Genomic DNA, 21,609 nt, shown 5'->3' on the forward strand with positions numbered 1-21,609 from the left:
ATCTGTGTGTCACAGTCCAAGCTCTGATGGCCACGGGTCTCGAGTTCAGGTCTGGAGACGAGTGGCCTGTCAGTGAATCGCTATCTGAGTGTGACACACGGATGTGTGAATGTGACCGAAGAAGGGCAAAACATGGAAGGAAGAACCAAACCTCTGCACAGACTCAAAAGATCCACATATATGTCTTGGGATACTGCAACCTCTAAAATTCACATAGAGGATAGGAAATTAAAAAAAAAGGATATCTATATATCATGCTAGATGTTATGGAATATAATATGATGCATCAGTGTTTGAAAGATTAAACCTATAGCAGCATAACAAAGATCCTCCTAAATATACCTTGAGAATTCCTGCTCTATATGTGGGGTAATTAGCAACCTCGACACTCGTTTCACCGCTAAAGCTTCATCAGGAGGTAATAAAATGTAGAAAGGTTTTTTTTTTTTCTCATATATTTCATTCAGCAAAGTTTCTCCATTTTCCAAGATTTGGAGGCCAGACTTTTGGCCATGTTTTCAGCACGTCTTCCTTTAGTCCGTTCTTGCATTATTTCCCAAACTGCCACTCGTTTCTGAGGAGAGCGTGTCATGGGTCACTTGCTGGAGGAGAGAGAACCTCCTGCACATGCGCCAAAGTAGAGTGGCTAAAATAGACCATCGGACCTTTTTGCTCATGCGCTAAGGAGGCGTGGCTAGAGTAGATGATCAGTCCCTTTAGGGCATGTGCCAAGGGGGCGTGGCTAGAGTAAATGATCAGACCATTTAGCGCATGTGCCAAGGGGGCGTGGCTAGAGTAGATGATAAGACTCTTGCACATGCACAAGGAGGCATGGCTAGAGTAGATGATCGGACCCTTTTGCGCATGTGCTAAGGTTGAGTGGCTGGAGTAGATGATCAGACCCTTTTGCACATGTGCCAAGGAGGTGTGGCTAGAGTAGATGATCAGACCCTTTTGCACATGCACAAGGTGGCGTGGCTAGAGTAGATGATCAGACTCTTTGGTTCATGTGCTATAAGGTGGCGTCGTGGCTAGAGTAGATGATCAGACCTTTTTGTGCACACGCCAAGGTGGCCTGGCTAGAGTAGATGATCAGACCCTCTTGCACATGCACAAGGAGGCGTGGCTAGAGTAGATGATCAGACCATTTAGCGCATGTGCTAAGGTGACGTGGCTAGAGTAGATGATCAGACCCTTTTGCACATGCACAAGGTGGCGTGGCTAGAGTAGATGATCAGACTCTTTGGTTCATGTGCTATAAGGTGGCGTCGTGGCTAGAGTAGATCAGACCTTTTTGTGCACACGCCAAGGTGGCCTGGCTAGAGTAGATGATCAGACCCTCTTGCACATGCACAAGGTGGCGTGGCTAGAGTAGATGATCAGACTCTTTGGTTCATGTGCTATAAGGTGGCGTCGTGGCTAGAGTAGATGATCAGACTCTTTGGTTCATGTGCTATAAGGTGGCGTCGTGGCTAGAGTAGATGATCAGACTCTTTGGTTCATGTGCTATAAGGTGGCGTCGTGGCTAGAGTAGATGATCAGACCTTTTTGTGCACACGCCAAGGTGGCCTGGCTAGAGTAGATGATCAGACCCTCTTGCACATGCACAAGGAGGCGTGGCTAGAGTAGATGATCAGACCATTTAGCGCATGTGCTAAGGTTGAGTGGCTGGAGTAGATGATCAGACCCTTTTGCACATGCGCCAAGGTGACGTGGCTAGAGTAGATGATCAGACCCTTTTGCACATGCGCCAAGGAGGTGTGGCTAGAGTAGATGATCAGACCCTTTAGCGCATGTGCTAAGGTGACGTGGCTAGAGTAGATGATCAGACTTTTTTGTGCATACGCCAAGGTGGCATGGCTAGAGTAGATGATCAGACCCTTTTGCGCATGCGCCAACTTCTTAGAACGCAAGGTCCTTTGGGTCAATGTAACTGGCTGGGGGCTGATGAGACTAGAGATCATTTGCGTGACCTCCCTGATGAGGCAGGGACGAGCTAGTAGCCATCCAGGAGATCTGTGAGGTAATGAGACAGCGGTCGTTAGGTGGTGCTGGGTGGGTGTTGTGGGCAGGTAAGGAGATGGGTATTATAGGCAGAAGTTCGATGTGAAGCTGAGGAGCTGTTGCTAGTGGAAGGTTCTGCTTGTTGGGCAATGATATGTCCCATCTTATGACTCTACTCTCTTTCCTGCAGGTTATATCAGACTGTGAAGTTGCTGTACTCCTTGGGAATATTCATCTCCTTCGCGTTACAGTTTTATGTGGCCGCAGAAATTATCGTCCCTTCGGCCACTGCTCGAGTGGGTGAGCGCTGGGTGCTCGTGGTCGACCTCTCTGTGAGGGCAGCTCTAGTTTGTATCACATGTAAGTCTCTTTCAACAGAAAAATGAATAATGTGCTATGAAGTAATTTCAGAATCTAACCCCTTAGGAATATACTGCTGAAGGGCATGTATTATAAATGGGGAATGTGCCTGTCAGAACCGTCACTAAGGACCTCCATTTATGAACCAACAAGCCCATGACACTTGCTAACATGGATGGTCGCTCAAATGACGTAAAGCCACATGGGCAGCCCTCAAAACTTTGTGCTTTCAGAAAATATATCATTTATAGGTGGCTGAACTTTCACATGCAGCCATTCAATTTATATGGTCACGGTCATTTTAACAAACTTTGCAATTTTTTGTATTCAGTGAAATATCTTACTTTCTCCTCTTATGAGCCACTTCTTTTCTTTCACGTTAGTCCTAAACTCATCATTCACTTTTAAGCACCGCTGGTATTCGTCTTGGTCACCTGATAGTTTTGTTTTGACTGATGGATGGTATCGTTGTTCTTTAGGAAGTTTTTATCTCTCCTCCCAGTGCTGAATTCGCAGCTACACTGTTCAGTACTATTCTATAATGTAATCTATGCTGCTCCTATCTCTGTCTGTGTGCTACAAAGAGACAAGGGGTCCTTACATAGTGGTCCTGTGTTAAAGGATGAACATAGAACTTTTAGGCTGGGATGTCACACTTTAATATCTGCTTACAGCCGGAAGGTTGTAGCTCACAGTGGTCAATGGTGTCACCATTTTGAAGGTGATGTGTGAATCACGTGCAGCGTTTCCCACAAGCACTTTGCATCTTCTTTCGGCTCTCTGCTCCTGAAAACTTTCAGTTTTCACTCTAAACCTGGTAATAAGGCTGTTAGGAGAGGCAGCACTTTTATATACAGACAACATTGGATCTACCTTTTTACAGTAGGTGATGGGCACAGCTCACCTCCTCCCATCTCCCTGCGCAGTGACCTCTGCACAAACCACAGAGCATGCTCACAAACCTCCTCCTATAAAATTGATCAAACGGCTCCAGTCTATTGTTTCCTATGGTCCATGTAGCTGATGTGAAGCCGATCTCTGAATGCTGTTAGTCACTCTAGAAATGGAATGAAAAAACAATGTCAAATCAGAAAATAAAAGCAAATGGGGGTGGAATATTTATCTGTTAAGGCATAGAAGTTACTGCATCTTCTCAAGGGCGAAGTACAGTGGGTACGCAAAGTATTCAGACCCCTTTAAATTTTTCACTCTTTGTTTCATTGCAGCCATTTGGTAAATTCAAAAAAAATTCATTTTTTTCTCATTAATATACACTATTCACCCCATCTTGACTGAAAAAAACAGAAATGAGGAAACTTTTGCAAATTTATTAAAAAAGAAAAACTGAAATATCACCTGGTCATAAGTAGTCAGACCCTTTGCTCAGTATTGAGTAGAAGCACCTTTTGAGCTAGTGCAGCCATGAGTCTTCTTGGTAATGATGCAGCAAGTTTTTCACACCTGGATTTGGGGATCCTCTGCCATTCTTCCTTGCAGATCCTCTCCAGTTCCGTCAGGTTGGATGGTGAACGTTGGTGGACAGCCATTTACAGGTCTCTCCAGAGATGCTCAATTGGGTTTAGGTCAGGGCTCTGGCTGGGCCGGTCAGGAATGGTCACAGAGTTGTTCTGAATCCACTCCTTTGTTATTTTAGCTGTGTGCTTAGGGTCATTGTCTTGTTGGAAGGTGAACCTTCGGCTAAGTTTGAGGTCCAGAGCACTCTGGAAGAGGTTTTCATCCAGGATATCTCTGTACTTGGCCGCATTCATGTTTCCTTCAATGACAACCAGTCGTCCTGTCCCTGCAGCTGAAAAACACCCCCATAGCATGATGCTGCCACCACCATGTTTCACTGTTGGGATTGTATTGGGCAGGAGATGAGTAGTGCCTGGTTTTCTCCACACATACCGCTTAGAATTATCACCACAAATTTCTATCTTCGTCTCATCAGACCAGAGAATCTTATTTCTCATAGTCTGGGAGTCCTTCATGTGTTTTTTAGCAAACTATGCGGGCTTTCATATGTCTTGCACTGAGGAGAGGCTTCCGTCGGGCCACTCTGCCATAAAGGCCTAACTGGTGGAGGGCCGCAGTGATAGTTGACCTTGTGGAACTTTCTCCCATCTCCATCTCTGGAGCTCAGCCACAGTGATCTTGGGGTTCTTCTTTACCTCTCACCAAGGCTCTTCTCCCACAGTTGCTCAGTTTGGCTGGACAGCCAGGTCTAGGAAGACTTCTGGTGGTCCCAAACTTCTTCCCTTTAAGGATTATGGAGGTCACTGTGCTCTTAGGAACCTTGAGTACTGCAGACATTCTTTTGTAACCTTGGCCAGATCTGTGCCTTGTCACAATTCTGTCTCTGAGCTCCTTGGCCAGTTCCTTTGACCTCATGATTCTCATTTGGTCTGACATGCACTGTGAGCTGTGAGGTCTTATATAGGCAGGTGTGCGCCTTTCCAAATCAAGTCCTATCGGTTTAATTACACACAGCTGGACTCCAATGAAGGAGTAGCACCATCTCCAGGAGGATCACAAGGAAATGGACAGCATGTGACTTAAATATGAGTGTCTGAGCAAAGGGTCTGAATACTTATGACCATGTGATATTTCAGTTTTTCTCTTTTAATAAATTTGCAAACATTTCTACATTTCGGGTTTTTTCAGCCAAGTTGATGTGCAGAGTGTACATTAATGAGAGAAAAATGAAATTTTTTGAATTTACCAAATGGCTGCAATGAAACAGAGTGAAAAATGTAAAGAGTTCTGAATACTTCCCGTCCCCACTGTTACCCAAATGATCTTTCCCGAACCGCAGGGCGAAGATCAGGCTATGACGTGTCTCATGGCCCCACTAAATGGCACTACGGCGATGCTATTATTCTTCATGCGTCGTCCAGTATGGCTGTAGGAAGTCTGTAATGTTCTCTACTTTGCCCTTCATGCCCTGGACCAGAGGTACAAGGCATCACTTCCCTCTCATGTCTCTGACCTCACTCTTCCCGAGCTTTCTCCGACGTAAGAGCTCCAGGATTGCCATAATCTGCCTTTTGAGCTCTGAGTTTCATCCTAACCCTAAGAGCACCCACCAAAGCCGTCCGTGCAGAAAGAGTGATGTTATTTGACAGGTCAGCCCCTTTATAATGGAGAGGAGGTGGGGAACCTATGATTTTTTTTTATTTTTACGCATCCGGCGCTTTGTGTGAAATGCAAGAGAATGAGCAAATTACAGACATCTCCTATTGCCGCTGCTGTCAGTGTGGTCACCCTATGTTAGGAAATGTTAGCACGGCGCCCCCTTCACGATCACGGTCAGACCCCTTCGAGCATATTGCGACACATCCTCGTAACATGCCATCAATTTATGAGGCGGGAATAGCCCTTTAAGGGAATCTGTCAATAATTCAACTCCCCCACCCAAAAAAGAAAAAAAGAGCCCGCACATATGAGCATGCAGGTCTTTCAAATGTAAATCAATCCACACCTTTTATTAATTTTATCTGTTGCTGCATTCAAAAGAAATTTCAAATGAGATGTTAAGTGCTCTATGCGTGACAGAGGACTTCCTGAACCTCTGCCTCTTAAGGTTGTTTCCCCGTCCAGCGCCAGCCTCTTTAGCATGATCGATAACTCACAGATGTCAGACATTGAGCTATAAATCAAGCTCAAGAGACTGATGCTGTGTAATTGAAACAACCTCTGGAGACACAAGCTTGGGAAGTGCTCGGTCACACCCAACGCACTTAACATCAAATTTAAGTGTGAATTAAAACTCTTAATTTGTTGGGAAATGTAGCAACAGATAAAAGATATAAAGGAGTCGATAGATTTACATTTTAAAAACCTGCATGTCCCTATATACAGTTTAAGGAGTTGGTCTTACTGACAGATTCATTTTAACACTTATCTACTGCTATGTCTGTTGTCATCTCTGCTTCTTGTCTTCAGGAATACAATGCAGTACCCTGGTGTACCTGAACGTCACAATCTGGGTGTACGGAGAGGGCTCGGAAGCAGGTGCCAGCTGTGGTTATGCAGCTGGCATCTGCCTGTAATAGCAGCAATCGGGGCAAGCTCCGATCACTGCTGTTTTACCACTTAGATGCCACTGCTGACTATCAATCACTGATGGTGGCATGTGCAGTATCTTGTTGAGGCCATCTCCACGGCAGCAGGATCCTGCTGAAATTCTGTCCCTAGGCTTCATGGGAGAACAGCAATTTCACTATGTACTAATTGATCAAACAATCGCAGGTTCAAGTCCACTAAAAAAAATAAATTGAAATTAATTAAAGTTTAAAAAATATGCAAGTGTAAATCCCCTCTTTTCCCAATTCCATAATAAATAAATAAAAGATACACATTCGATATTGTCGTATGTTTAACCGTACTCATTAAAACTGCGGCAGCTAAAGGGCCTTCGGGAATAAGGTAATAGCGCCCGCCAGAGTTTTAAAATCTCCAGGGTCTCAGCTAGACCCTGGAAAACACGATCAGGGCCGGGTTTTTATCCAATCCCCAATCACATGATCACTATTATACAACAAATAACGGCGATAACGTAAATCAAAAAGTGAGATCGGGTGTAAAAAATAATTTTTGTCTCCTCTGACATGTTATGTCCTCAAGCCCCCTTGGTACCTTTGTACTGGATCCATGGTCCCCTGGCCCTCCTCCTTTTCCTGAAGCAAAATGGCAGGTGCATTCTCAGTGCGCCCACTAAGATCTGCCTACCTACGCCCGACAGTCGCATATTGGTTGCTGACTTTTGATCACTGCGATGGGATCAAGCCCAATAATTAGTAAATACTTGGGCTGTACCTTGCTGTGAACCTTTTTGATAATCCCTCATTTCCCTGTGTCATTTCCTCCCTTAATCAAGATTACATTTTTGTATTTTTTAATTTGTCTTTCATTCTCTGCCGTTGGGCTTGGGGTTATAGTTAGGGTTGGAGTTGGTCTTGGGGTTATACTTGGGGTTGGGGTTATAGTTAGGGTTGGGGTTGGTCTTGGGGTTATAGTTAGGGTTGGGTTGGTCTTGGTGTTATGGTTGGGGTTATAGTTAGGGTTGGGGTTGGGGTTATAGTTAGGGTTGGGGTTGGTCTTGGTGTTATAGTTAGGGTTGGTCTTGGTGTTATAGTTGGGGTTGGAGTTATAGTTAGGGTTGGGGTTATAGTTAGGGTTGGTCTTGGTGTTATAGTTAGGGTTGGGGTTGGTCTTGGGGTTATAGTTGGGGTTGGTCTTGGTGTTATAGTTGGGGTTATACTTAGGATTGGGGTTGGTCTTGGTGTTCTAGTTGGGGATGGGGTTATAGTTAGGGTTGGGGTTGGTCTTGGGGTTATAGTTGGGGTTGGGGTTGGTCTTGGAGTTATAGTTAGGGTTGGGGTTGGTGTTATGGTTGAGGTTATAGTTAGGGTTGGGGTTGGTCTTGGTGTTATAGTTGGGGTTATAGTTAGGGTTGGGGTTAGGGTTAGGCTTGGGGTTAGGGTTGGACTTAGGGTTAAGGTAGAGATTTTCTCAAAAGTTACAAAAAACAATGATGTTGATATGATGACATATTCATTATGACGACCTAATGTTATCAAATTATGTGCAGTACATAGGGGTTCAAAATGCTCACTGTTCCCCTGGATAAAATCCTTGACTGGTGTTTCCAAAATCAGGTCAGTTGTGGTGGGTTTCTGCTGTTTAGGCACCCTGTGGGCCCCGCCAATGTGACATGGTGCCCGACGTCTCTTTGAGACAAATTTGTGTTCCAAAATGAAAATTTTGCTCCTTTCCCTTCTGGGCCCTGCCGTTTGTCCAAACAGAACTTTGTCACTACATTTTGGGTGTCGCTGTGCTTGTAAGAAAGTGGGTAAGGCTACGTTCACATTTGCGGTGTGCGCCGCAGCGTCGGGCGCCGCAGCGTCGCCGCATGCGTCATGCACCCCTATATTTAACATGGGGGCGCATGGGCATGCGCCGCACTTGCGTTTTGCGCCGCATGCGTCCCTGCGGCGCCCGCGTCCGGGCGCAGAGGACGCAGCAAGTTGCATTTTTGCTGCGTCCAAAATCAATGAAAAAAAGGACGCATGCGGCGCAAAACGCAGTGTTGTGCATGCGTTTTGCTGCGTTTTTGTTTGCGTTGTGCGTTGCGGCGCCGACGCTGCGGCGCACAACGCAAATGTGAACGTAGCCTAAGAAAATGTGGGTCCACATTTTTGGTGTTACCGCTTGCAAAAGTGAAAAAAAAATGGAGCTAAAGCAACATTTTAGATGTAAGATTTAATTTTTTTTTTTAATTTTTTTTTAAACGTCATTACTTTTTTAGGGAGTTTCCAATATATAGGCCCAGCAAAGTCCATGGAAATCTGAATTGGTCCCTATAGAAACAAGTTTTGTAAACTTGTTGAAAAAATGAAAAATTGCTGCGAAACTCTTAACCCTTCTAACATCCTAACAAAATTTAAGATGATGTTTAAAAATGACGCAGGTGTAAAGTAGACGTATGGGAAATGTTATTTGTTAATTTGTACAGAATGACTAACTGGTTTAAGGATATAAAGACTGAAAGTGTGAAAATTGTGTGGGTTTTTTTTTTTTTCAAAATTTTTTATTTCTTTACCATGATCCTAAATTGTTCAAGTTTTGATATCGCCGTAATTTTACTGACCATTTTTACGGCACATTGAAGACGTAAAAAGGAAACCCAAAAAGAAGAATGTTAGAATTGTTGTTTTGTTTTTTTTTTGTTTCTTTTTAAATCATTTCAGATTTAGTTTTCTTTGTTTTTCAGAACATTTATATGGAAAAGTGAATAGTGTCATTCAAAACTACTCCAATTTGTCATGGGAATTAAAAAACAAGCCCTCATACGGCTTTATAGACTGGATAATAAATATTAAAAAAAAAAGTTGTGGTTCTTGGAAGATAGATGAGAAGGGAAAAAAATAGAGGCCAAAACGAAAAATGGCCCATTGGGGGGAGTCTGACCCCCACCAATCACAAGAACCGGGGTCCCACGTTCGCTCATCACTGGTGCTGAAGTGTGTGAATGGGGTAATGGCCATGGATGTGGACTCTAGCTCTCATTATTTAGGTGGTCTCGGTGGTGTAATTCGCGGATAGCCCCTTTAAACACTGACCTTTGTCACCTTTGTATAGCTCACACCTTCTACAATGTGAGAATATTCCTGGGTACTCGGTGGGTTAACATAACCTAAAATCTGCAGCTTTTCCCTGTGGCCCTTCAGGGCTTGGACTGTCCGTAGAGCGACAAGTCCTATGTTTAGATAATGGAGGAGACAACGTATGGAAAGCTTTTCTAATTATTGACGCACTGGGGCTGGCAATTCCCATCGGAGTTTTTGTGGAATTAATGGAAATCTGCTTCACTGTGGAGGGGGCACCCGTGTACCACTTTACTCTTCCCTGTTTCCTTGTCCTTGGGGCACAGGTTGTGGCTGCACCTTTCAGTCCATTGTACTCATTGTTCAACCGGTCCATAGGAGGAAAAAGTATTCAGTTCAGATTTTGGCACTCCTTGAGAGATGAGCTAAAGCTAGAGATCCCTTTAAAAATTAGATCCCTTTAAAATTGGATTTAAAAAAATGCTTCTGATCTGAACAAGATATCCAAAAAAAAAAAAAAAAAAAAAAAAAAAAGCTTGTCTGTAAAGATAATGAGGCTGCTGTAAAGTCTTCTGTGAAGAACTGGAAGTATGAGCATAAAATAACCCTAGTGGCCAGTGTGAAAATTGCAAGATTACGGTTTATTTAATATTAAAAAAAAAAAAAAAAAAATTGGCAAATTGTTAAAAAAATAAGAATAAACCAAAAACCTGATTAATTTTCTGATGGCTTCCCTTTACTGAAAACGCTGCCGATTTTCAGTGATAAACATACTTGAGAAGCCGCTGGGTCGGAAAGGCAGGTCCTCAGTGTATTCTCCCCACCTGCTCACCTTAAGTGACAGGTTTCTCCCTGCATGCATGTATTGGGAGAGACCTGTCAGTCACTGGCAGCACTTGGGGAGAAGCCTCTGGGGACCCACCTGTCTGACTAGTCCCCAGCAGCCCTTGACGTATGTTTTTCTCTGACACGCCGCAGCATTTAAGAGTCAAACATACACACCAGTGTCTATCAGCTGTCAGGTTCCCTTTAAAGGGCCGTCATTTTAATTTTTATCTCCTAAATCAATAATACACACGAACATAAGACACGACGTAATACGTCTTATCGAAGAAATCGGCTTCTTTCTCAAAATTCTGAATTCACGAGTAAAATCACAGTTGGTGCCGGCGAGATTCTATGTAGAGGGGAGGAGCTCTGTCACTAGCTCCTCCCTCTTCCTTCCTCTTTGAGAATGAAGCCGATAAGATACATTAGAGTTCCTTATTTTTACGTGTATTATTGACTTCTAACATAAAAAGTAAAACCGCGGTTACTCTTTAAATTAGTTTTTAGCAGAGTTTGCTATCCAATCTGTGAAAATAATTCCGCCTTGGTTACTAGGAGGACTCGGATGCACTTTCCTTATGTGCCGATGTTTTCTAGACGTTATGCAGCGTCCTTCAGGATTTTTCTTAAGGGGAAATTTTCATTTGATGCACTCTGAATTATTGCATTGGCAATGGAGAGCGATTTGCAGAATCTCGCCGACCTCTGTTTCCTCCCTCACATTTTGGTGTCAGAACTTCACTTAATCCCATTATGTGGCTGTCAGAGTTGATGTGGATATTAGATGCGGGTTGGTCTCCTTGCCACATAGCGAGTCTTCCATTACGGTATTGATTAATGCCTGTCTCTACTTTTTCCCTGTCCATGTTTGCTTTGGACAAGTTCTTTATTTCATCTGGGGCCTCCACAGGAATCTCGTCATTGCCGATCAAAGTAGACATTTTCCTAGGATAAATGCATAAATCTGCACTTGTAGATGGTGAATTGCTTCTCTCTGTGCTTTCCGAGAACCCATCTAACAGTATACAATAGTGAGTGTCAGCATTGTACCACCTTGCTGTATTTATCGCTACAAAGCTCCAAATACCCAGCTCTTCCTTCACAAAGCCTTAGGCTATGTTCACACGGTGCTTTTTTTTCCGCAGCCAAATCTTGGCAGTAAAAAAGCTTCAGACAAAAAGCATATGTTGCTGCTTTTTTGCTGCATTTTTCAGGATCCCAAAGTGCAGGACGTAAGTGGAGCCATGAAACGATTTTTTTTTTTGGGTGGGGAGGGCAATTTATTTAGTGGAAGAAGATTTTTTAAGTATGAAAAAATGACTATTCTGAACAAAAAAGTTCATAAAAAATACACAGTTACAAATGTAAAAAAACGCTGAGGATGGAGGTGTTGAATTGGTCAAGCATAGATTACCTAAGTCATTAGCAGCATTGAGTTGGTCGGGCACTGTTTACACACATTGGTAGGGCATTGAGTTGGTCAGGCATTGTTCAATGTCACACATTGGTCAGACATTGTTTACGTTCACACATTGGTAGAGCATTGAGTTGGTCAGGCATTGTTCAGTGTCACACATTGGTCAGACATTTTTGCGTCACACATTGGTAGAGCATTGAGTTGGTCAGGCATTGTTCAATGTCACACATTGGTCAGACATTGTTTGCGTCACACATTGGTAGGGCATTGAGTTGGTCAGGCATTGTTCAAGCACACACATTGGTCAGACATTGTGTACGTTCACACATTGGTAGAGCATTGAGTTGGTCAGGCATTGTTCAATCACACACATTGGTCAGACATTGTTTGCGTCACACATTGGTAGGGCATTGAGTTGGTCAGGCATTGTTCAATGTCACACATTGGTCAGGCAATATTTACTTTAACACACATCACTAATTTACGGTAATTAAACTGTACTAATCCTAGCTGCCAGGTTCAGGCGAGGACATTTTGATTGAAACGTGGGGAAAAATCACAAATAAATGGATTCACATCCTGCTGTACCTGTTTTTTTTTTTTTTTTTAACTAAAAAAGTTGCAAAAAATGATGGCGGCGTTTTGTGCTGCTTTTTTTTGCAGTTTTTCTATTGGTAATAAAAAACGATATTCAAGGGAGCGACATGCTACAGTTTTTTTTTTTTTTTTTTAAAAAGCAACAGTTTTCCAAATAAGTCAGGAAGGAAAAAAACAATCGTGTGAATGAGATTTCTGAAATCTTATAGCTTTTTCTGGTACTGTAAAACAGCTTTTGATTTGCATTAAAAAAAATGCAGCTAAGACGCAATGTGTGAACATGGCCTTAGTGGAATTATCGGTGCTTAGGCTCTTAATTCTGTTTTTCCGTTCCATTCTCACAGATTCATGTTGAACATAAATGGAACCCAATAACCCTAATTGGGTTTCCATCATAGTGTCTATTTTTTATTTCACTGTCAAAAAAAAAATGTAGCATGCTTTCCTTCTCGCTACAATAAGACGACGTCACAGTAATCCGTAGATGTGACCTGTAATGCCGGAGGTCCCCATACCTCGCAGATGGCGCTCAGTGTGGTCTTAGTCTCTCTACACTAACTGACTGCAGGAAGCATCGCTTGATTAAAGAGCTTCTTCTCAGATTGAACAGTCTTCTATGACCCGGCAGTGACCACGGCGCCCTTTATCCATTAGGTACTGACGGCTCTTCCTTCCCGGTAATCCACTTCACTCGATTACTTGCTGACTCCCGATGGAGCTGTTAGATTATGAGGCCAAAGACCTTGTTTTCATTCATCCTCTCTTTTTGTGTCATGCGTGGTTTTTTTAACTTTTTTTTTTAATCAAAATTGATACCTATGGTAATTATACACAGGACATGCTGGAGGTTTTTGTTTCTAAATTTATATGAACATTTTAAAGAAATATTGAGTAAGATGTAGCCAACCTTTTCGGAGTGTCTGTAAGTTTTATAGAAGCGTTTTCAACAGTCTCATTATCATCACAGGTAAGATTTCAATGAAATGTTTATCTACAGGTCCCAAGATACAATTTGAGAAAACCCTTTTATTTGCTCAAGTCTTACTCTTCGCATTGTTAGAATATTTCCCTGCCAGCAATAGCAGATTTAATTGTTTTTCCCAGACTGAATTTTCATGCAATATTCTTAAGCCATAGCCCCCTGGACTAAGGCCTCTCGGCAAGCTTGTTGCGTCTTTGAACCTGTACTATAAAAGCAATAAGATTTAGGGAACCAGCAGGTATAACGTTGTTGGGCATACACCTTTAGGGTGTATCCGTGTGAGACTGAAACACCAAAGATTTGGTAAAGTCCACAGTGGATCACCGTAGCAGGCAGGTGGATGAGAGGCCTCCTAACATCCTTGCCTGAATTGGGCGGAGCAATGCATTAATTATCCTCTATCCTATTGAGCTCTCCTGTTCTTCCCCCACCTGGCTGTGATTGGCTGCAGCGGTCATGCAACTGCAACGGGAGACCTGACCACTGCGGTCAGTCACAGACCTCAGCGGTCATGTGTCAACACGTGCCAGTTTTTCTAATCCAATGCGTCATTTTATATGGTAATAACCCTGGAATGTTCCTACATATCCCAACAATTTAAATTTGTGTTTTTGTGACACATTGTACTTTGTTACTGGTACAATTAGGCCGATCTAAATTTACATGAAAATTTGCAGAAATGTTTTTTGAAAAAATTAACATGTTTTAAACATTGAATGTTTCTACCCTTAAACCAGATGCATACTGCAAGAAAATGTTTAATAAATGACATCTCCCGCACGACTACGTTCCATCAGCATGTGCAGCATCCTTTTATTTTCTTAGGGTGTTAAAATTTAGTTAGGATGTTTAAACAAAAAAGTTTAGCCGCAATTTTTTTTTTTATTCAAGGAAATTTACGAAACTTTGTTTTTTATGGACCTATGTAGGTTTAAACAAACTTTTAACAGTGTATATATTGTAAAAACCCCCCAAAGTGATAGCATCTTAAAAACCGCACCCCTGAAAGTTTTCAAAACTTCCAAACAGGAAGTTAAACCCTCCAGGTGCCTCGCCAGACGCAAAAGCTGTTACTTGCCAGGGCAACCATCGGGCCCCCACGATCAAGCTTGCAGTGTACCAATGGTGTTGGAGAGGAAACCCACTCGCCATTATCAGTTTAGTTGCTGCTGTTTTTATTGACAGCAGCATGTAGGTGGATAATCAGTCGATCCATATTTAAATTGATTGTGGCCAGTTCTGTAGGTTGTCAGCTGTAGTGTACAGTTGACACTGGCTGCATGTTCACCCATTAGGTTGGGAAAAAAGTGACGCTATTTGTTTTTTCTCTTATCCCCCGGTCACAGGTTACAGACCTGGCAGATGGACCAGAGTCCTGCAAATAGATTTTCTCATCTGTACACACATTTCACAAATTCAAGTACACAAATGCGAGCACACACATGCACCCTTCCTGTATACCTACGTGCACCCTTGCTGCGTACCTACGTGCACCCTTGCTGCGTACCTACGTGCACCCTTGCTGTGTACCTACGTGCACCCTTGCTGTGTACCTACGTGCACCCTTGCTGCGTACCTACGTGCACCCTTGCTGCGTACCTACGTGCGCGCTTGCTGTATATATACGTGCGCGCTTGCTGTATACCTACGTGCGCCCTTGCTGTATACCTACGTGCGCGCTTGCTGCGTACCTACGTGCACGCTTGCTGGGTACCTACGTGCACGCTTGCTGCGTACCTACGTGCGCACTTGATGGATATAAATGTGGGTTAACAGTTTTTTCGGAAAATTTGTACAAATTATGAAAAGGGCATTAATTAGTTCTCGTTATCACCAACCACTCGGTTTCCACTCATCATTTACGTGACCAAATCAACCAGTCGCTGGCCTTGGCGGTCACGTGCCGTGCTAGTAACGAGGCCTGATAATACAACACACACCGGCATTCATATGGCAGGGAGAGTGCTGGCCAAGCGCCATGATAGTAATAAGAGTAATGCCGTGTTGTTAGTCCAGACATGTATAAAACCTTTTTCTTTACTTTTTTGTTTTTAACCCTCAGGTGTCTTGGCAATCCTCATTCCTCGCCTGGACATGGTCATCTCCCTGGTGGGATCCGTCAGCAGCAGTGCACTGGCTCTAATCATTCCTCCTCTTCTGGAAATAACCACGTACTACTCAGAAGGTCTCAGCCGTTGGGTCATAGCCAAAGACGCCATCATCAGTCTTGTGGGCTTCCTGGGGTTTGTTTTGGGGACATACGTGACCCTGTGGGAGCTGATTGCCCCTGATTCCAGTGCAGGTCATGTCAACGCCACCCTGTACGCGGTGCAGTGAGGGTGCAGAGCTCCACGTCCCGGGGCCTAGGGGTGAAGAATGTCCTGTTAGTGGCAGCCATCTTCGTATTTATGCTCTTATGACATCTTTTTGTGACGACGAATGTATTTATTTTACCTGATCGCTGCCAAATGTGCTACTTTTGTGGTAAAACAACAACAACACTTTGCTTGTTGTGCTTTCACGTTGCAAATACTGCCAATTCTATTCCTTGACACAAAGGGATATTTATTAGTACACCTTTTCAACTTTTTGTTTGTTTTTTTTTTTGTTCTCGTAGTATCTGCTAATACTACACCTAGGAGTACGGCATTCTGTAGCTTGGCTGCTGTAACTGTAAAGAAGCCTTTCTTCTATTGCTATACAGATCTATAGAATACATTTTGTAGGGATATTTTCCTCTAGCGTAGGATAACTTATAAGGGGTTCTGAACTTTGTAAGTTGCCTAGTTGTTGAAAGGACCCTCTTGCCAAATTCTGAGAATGTCTCGGCAATCAGCTGTAATCCATCGGAAAACCTTGCGGAAAAGGGGGAACGGAGTATTGTCCAGTATCCTTTCGCATCAATCAGAACGAGACGTGCTCCTTGTAACCAAGAGATGAGAATCCTGAGGATCTCCCCCCTCCAAAGATAAGGTTTGCTAAAATACCATTTAAAGGGTTTGTCCCAGAAACTACACGGTTATAAATGTATGACTGGTGGGATTTCCATGATCACATGAATGGGGGTCCCAAAGTTCCCGGTGATGGGATCCACTTCTCCATTCCCTGTCTATAAGAGTGGTGGTCGCACATGCTCTCTTAAATGCCAAACTTCTAGGTGACTTTTGGGCTCCCTGTTTTTGTGATCGGTGATCGTGGCAGTCTCGCCCAACAATAATATATTTATCATCATCCTATGGTTAGGTAAAAAAAATATATATTTTTTTATAGGACACCTTTTAACCTAATCCCTTGAGCTTTTGAGGGTCTGGCTCCTCAAAACCCCTCATGGTTAGCAAGGGAAGATCCAGACCGACCATGCAATTCCCTCGCGGCTGCTATATAGTGTTATATGGTACCCATCCCATGGTGCCACGTTTACCAGTCTTCATTTTGACGACAAGATGGAGGTTCCCCAGATGAGATCTTCCCATTTTAAGCCTTCATGCTATAGAAGGATCAGGAGTAAGATGGCAAAGAAGGTACAGTAACAAAAGGCGCATGGGAATGGCTCATGTCACTGAGGACTTCATTAAAGTTTGGACTCGGGACTCCTTTATTTGAGAGGTGGTCTACTGCTCACCTGCGACCCCTTTCGAAGTATATGGGAATGACTTGAGAAGTGAAGCAGTGCACCCATCCCCGACGGCTGCTCCATTCATACACAGTGCGAGGAATCGGTGACTGGGGTTCCTGTTCTAGAGGATAGTGAGGGTCCGAGCGATTTTACATTGATCCCGGTTGTGGTCATGCTAGGAAGACCAAGGTCCCATCACCAGTCTTGGGCAGCCCAGTCATTCAAGGGGTGTCTACATTCTAGTAAAGTAAAACTAGATCTCTCCCTTTTTTTTAAAGGAATGTATGAGATTTAAGAAAAAAATCTCTTTTCCCCTCCATATGGTCCGGGGCTTAGTTGCAATACCATGCACAGACCATGGACAAGGGTGGCGCTGTCTCTGGTAGAAACTTGCCATTATTGACGAATCTCAGCCCCCTTTAACATGCGAAACGATGACTTCTTATCACAGATAAACCCTTAATATTATGGAGATTCTCCATGGCAGATTGTTGCCAAATTTACAGTAAATAGAATTTAGCTTTTTTTGAGATTTTGTTAATTCTTTGTTAGTAGTGTGTTTAATCTGTGGTGAACTGGAAATTATAGTTGATTAATAGTTCTAGAATTTATAGTTTTAAGATGTTCAAGATGTCGGCACCGTTCACGTCACCGGGTTATGGCAGCTGAATCCCATGGATGTGAATGGGGTGTAGTTGCAGTACCAAGCACAGACTAAGGACAAGGGTGACGCCTTTTGAGACTAAAAGATTGATATAATGCTCCAGTTGTCACGCAGACTCCTGAGCCAAAAGCTTTTTTGTTTAATGTATTTTTTTTAGTCAATTTTTACTTGAATGTAAGCTTGTTTGCACCTATGATTCTGTCCCAAAACTGGGATCACTTTTTTTTCTCCCCTTTTCGTCAAGCACAGACTAAAATTACAACTGTGTGAACAAGTCCTAAACATTGCAGCAGACTCGCAGTTGGTTCTTAGCATTTCAGACGCTGCCTCGCGGCGTCATCCCCTGTCTATATACGCACAAATTTCAAAGTTTGGATCTCGGTCCATTTAAAGCAGATCTACAGAATTTCCAGTGCAAAATGTGTATATTGTTAATTACACCTCTTAAACCTGATGAGGCTGGTGTACTTGCTTTAAAAAAGGATTTTTAGTGTCCATTTTACATGGACTTTCAAAGGAACCTCCCTTACATTAATATTGGCCATTGAGTCCAGCTCAAGTTAATTGCTCATTCTAATATCAAAGAAATATACCTCCATTCTGATATGGTTTTTACAGTAAGTACACCTGCCCTATCAGGCTGAATTTAATAATATATGTAGTTTATGTGAAATCTGGTGACAGATTCAATTTAAAGGGAATCTTAACAGCTGTTAAATGCTGCCCGGACCACTAACTTCTCCCTGTCAGGGACCTGCCTTTCTGACTGGTCTGTGGCGGCTTTTAAAGTATGTTTTCCAATGAAACGCCGCAGCCATTACAGCATACCTGGCTGAAGTCATTCAGTGAGAGACAGATACATGCTGCCAATGGATCGGGCAGGATCTGTCAGCTGTGAGGATCCCTTTAAGCTATGAGAAAAGTCTGTGTTCTCAGCCCACTTTGTACAAAAATATTTTTGGTGCTTATTAGGGTAGACTTGAATTGGCTTCGCGTTTTGGGCAATGTGGAATGTTGCATGCATATGGGGCCTCTGTCAGCATTGTGCAACCTAACATACCCCTTGGCATTCGATATGAAGCCATTTGGTGCCTCAATTTTTCTTTGAGGGAGAGACTACTACTGTACCATAAGGCCGGTTCACATGTACGAATGGTTACCACAATATCTGGAAGCAGCCTCGGGTCTCTGTACCTAAAGGATCTGTCACTTTCCAAAAACAATTCCGTTAAACACCTTGTAAAAATCCCTGCACTCTTCTGATTCTGCCGCTCTTTTCCGTTTTGCTCTGCGTCGCTCTGATGTAGAGAGATTCACATTTGTTTCTTCTGTAGCGCAGCATGTGAAATCTTTGCTCGTATTTCAACTGGGCGTTTCTTCAGAGGCTTCTCTGGGGGGGGGTGCTTTCATCCCTCCCAGATGCAGCCAATTGTAGTTCATTAGTGTCTGAGAATGCTTTATCAGTCTCAATCAGCTGCCCAGTTATGATTGGCAGCATCTGGGAGTGATGGAAGCACACGTCCCCAAGGAAGACTCTAAAGAAACGCCCAGTTGGACTGTGAACAGAGATGTCGCATACTGCTCTCCAGAAGGAGCAAATCTGAATATTTCTGCGATAGAGTGACGCAGAGCGAAACGGAAAAAAGCGGCATAAACGGGGAAGCTTGGGCATTTTTACGAAGTATTTAACTCAGTGTTTTTGAGCAAGTGGTCGGTCCTCATAAATGGTCATAATAATCATATTTTAGTTTGTTGAATTTAGGTCAGGAGACCCTCCTCTGGTCCAGACATCGAGGTCCATACTCAGACTGAATGTCTGACATAGCTATATTTTTAATTTTTTAGGCTGAGACACTATTTAAGGCCAGCAACACCAAATCCAACACTACTGGAAACATGTATTGCAGTTGTGTGTTGTAGACGTGGTAGGACGCAGGTCGCGATGCAGCGTCGTAGGAAATCGTTAGATGCAATTGATTGCGCTCTGCAGGTGGTGGGATCCTCGTGCTTCTATTGTAACGCAGGTCTTCTTAATTTCATGGTGGAGCCCATTGACTTGTATCTTGGTCAGTGAAGGATCATCCTAGAATGTAATCTTCATATCGACTGTAAAGTTACTGTAGAGTACGAACAGCGATGAAGTGGTCGGACATCTACCGAAACATCAGTTTATCACCTCCATCTCCATGGGGTATACTAAGAGCTGGCAATGCAGAGCCAAGGATTTGGAGACTCCTACTCCCAGAACAATGGCTTCATGTAGCTTAGATGCTTAAAGGGGTTTACAGAATTGGAGATATATGGATACTTTCATCCAGACAAGCCCATGAATTGTATTAATCCTATAGAGAACAAGGAGTGTACCCTCAAACATAATTAACCGTAAAGATAGTAATAAAATGAGAAATCCAAAGATGGTAGATAAAGCATGTAAAACGTATATCTTTTATGCCATAAGCTCACTTACATAGAAAAGCAACAATAAATACATACGGGCATCAAGCCCAAAATACAAATACCTGACACAGTGCAATAGGGGGGATTAAACCAATGGCGTCAATGAATGTCAGGGAACCCTTCTAGTGGTGTAATTTGTAGCAGGTGATCATTAATGAATTCAGCGCAAAAGAGAATGCATGTGCAGTTCTCCATAGGGGAAGGGATGCACATGCTAGCTATACCCCAAGAGAAACACTTACCGTACTCATTACATCAAAAAATTGATCAACTTGCTTACCCATGTGGGAAAATAAGGGTGCCCGGCAGACAAAGAGCGACACTAGCCCCGACGCGCGTTTGGCCTAGTTGGCTCTGAATTCATTAATGATCACCTGCTACAAATTACACCACTAGAAGGGTTCCCTGACATTCATTGACGCCATTGGTTTAATCCCCCCTATTGCACTTTGTCAGGCATTTGTATTTTGGGCTTGATGCCCGTATGTATTTATTGTTGTTTTTCTATATAAGTGAGCTTATGGAATAAAAGATATACATTTTACATGCTTTATCTACCATCTTTGGATGTCTCACTTTATTACTATCTTTACGGTTAATTATGTTTGAGGGTACACTCCTTGTTCTCTATAGGATTAATATATTTCAGTGGAGTTGCTGTTGCGCTCTCATCTAGGTCCTTATATTGGGATCATTACCCTTTTATGTGTTTCCGAAATGTCAGTATTTGTTAATCAAGCCCATGAATTGTGTCTGGTGTATTGCTGCTCGTCTCCAGTGAGGCAACTATGGACAGAGCACGTTTTTTGATTGAACTCCCTTTTAAATGTACGTTCTATACTACCCTCAAGCAGATGCCAATTATCTTGTTACCATATTATGATAAACTCCCCAAAAATTGTGCCCCTCGCCACTTCACATTAAAATATTACTTTTATTGCAGTTTCATGAACGGAGATCGCGGAGACAATTATGGCTGACCGATGTTTCGGCCAAAAGTTGCGCTTCTTCTGAGGCTCCCCACTTTGCACCAGGAAGTAACAGGTTTCACTGACATAATTGGCCCAAACCCAAGGGGGTTCTGCAGGGGAGGAGCGGTATTTTCAGGGGCAGAACTTTTCCAAATTTCTCATTTATATCCTGCCAGTTGTAAAATTGGGTAACAAGTGTCACAGGAACCCCACTTTTGTTATAAATTGGGGTCCCAGCAATCAGATTCCTACCATTTAGCATGGCCCTATGGTCCTGTACCTGTACGAGGAGTCCTGCCCTACATATGTGACTTTTTTTCCCTTTCCGTACTGAGGTTTGAGGGCGCTGCCTTTTCTATAGGTCACCAATTTACTTCCCGCATCCAGTCTAGTCTTTTGCACTAAATGTGATGTTTACAGTCTCCTAAACTTGAAAAGCGTGTACATATCATAACCCGGCGCAAAAGAGAACATTGGTGCATAGATGTACTGTACTGCACATACTGAACACCCAGTACTGCCCATGTGTAGTAGTGGAGCTGACATGTATGTATACTCTTAAATGGACACTTGTGGTTTACTGCTAACTAATAATCTAGAAACT

General features: G+C 43.0%; 1 protein-coding gene across 3 annotated transcripts in view; it reads left to right on the top strand.

Annotated features, from left to right (window-relative positions):
* The window catches only part of LOC143776698 (proton-coupled amino acid transporter 1-like), a 39,291-nt gene extending 21,843 nt beyond the window's left edge, over positions 1 to 17,448 (top strand). For 2 of the 3 annotated variants that reach the window (XM_077266369.1, XM_077266367.1), the window contains exons 10-11: positions 2,195 to 2,364; positions 15,360 to 15,775. In XM_077266369.1, coding sequence (XP_077122484.1) covers positions 2,195 to 2,364; positions 15,360 to 15,634 — 445 coding nt within the window. In that variant the 3' untranslated portion in view covers positions 15,635 to 15,775. Of the gene's footprint in view, positions 1 to 2,194; positions 2,365 to 15,359 lie in introns of all 3 variants that reach the window. The other variant, XM_077266368.1, reaches the window with a different exon arrangement.
* The last annotated feature ends 4,161 nt before the right edge of the window (positions 17,449 to 21,609 follow it).

This window comes from Ranitomeya variabilis, chromosome 5, assembly GCF_051348905.1.
Source record: "Ranitomeya variabilis isolate aRanVar5 chromosome 5, aRanVar5.hap1, whole genome shotgun sequence".
Taxonomy (NCBI): domain Eukaryota; kingdom Metazoa; phylum Chordata; class Amphibia; order Anura; family Dendrobatidae; genus Ranitomeya; species Ranitomeya variabilis.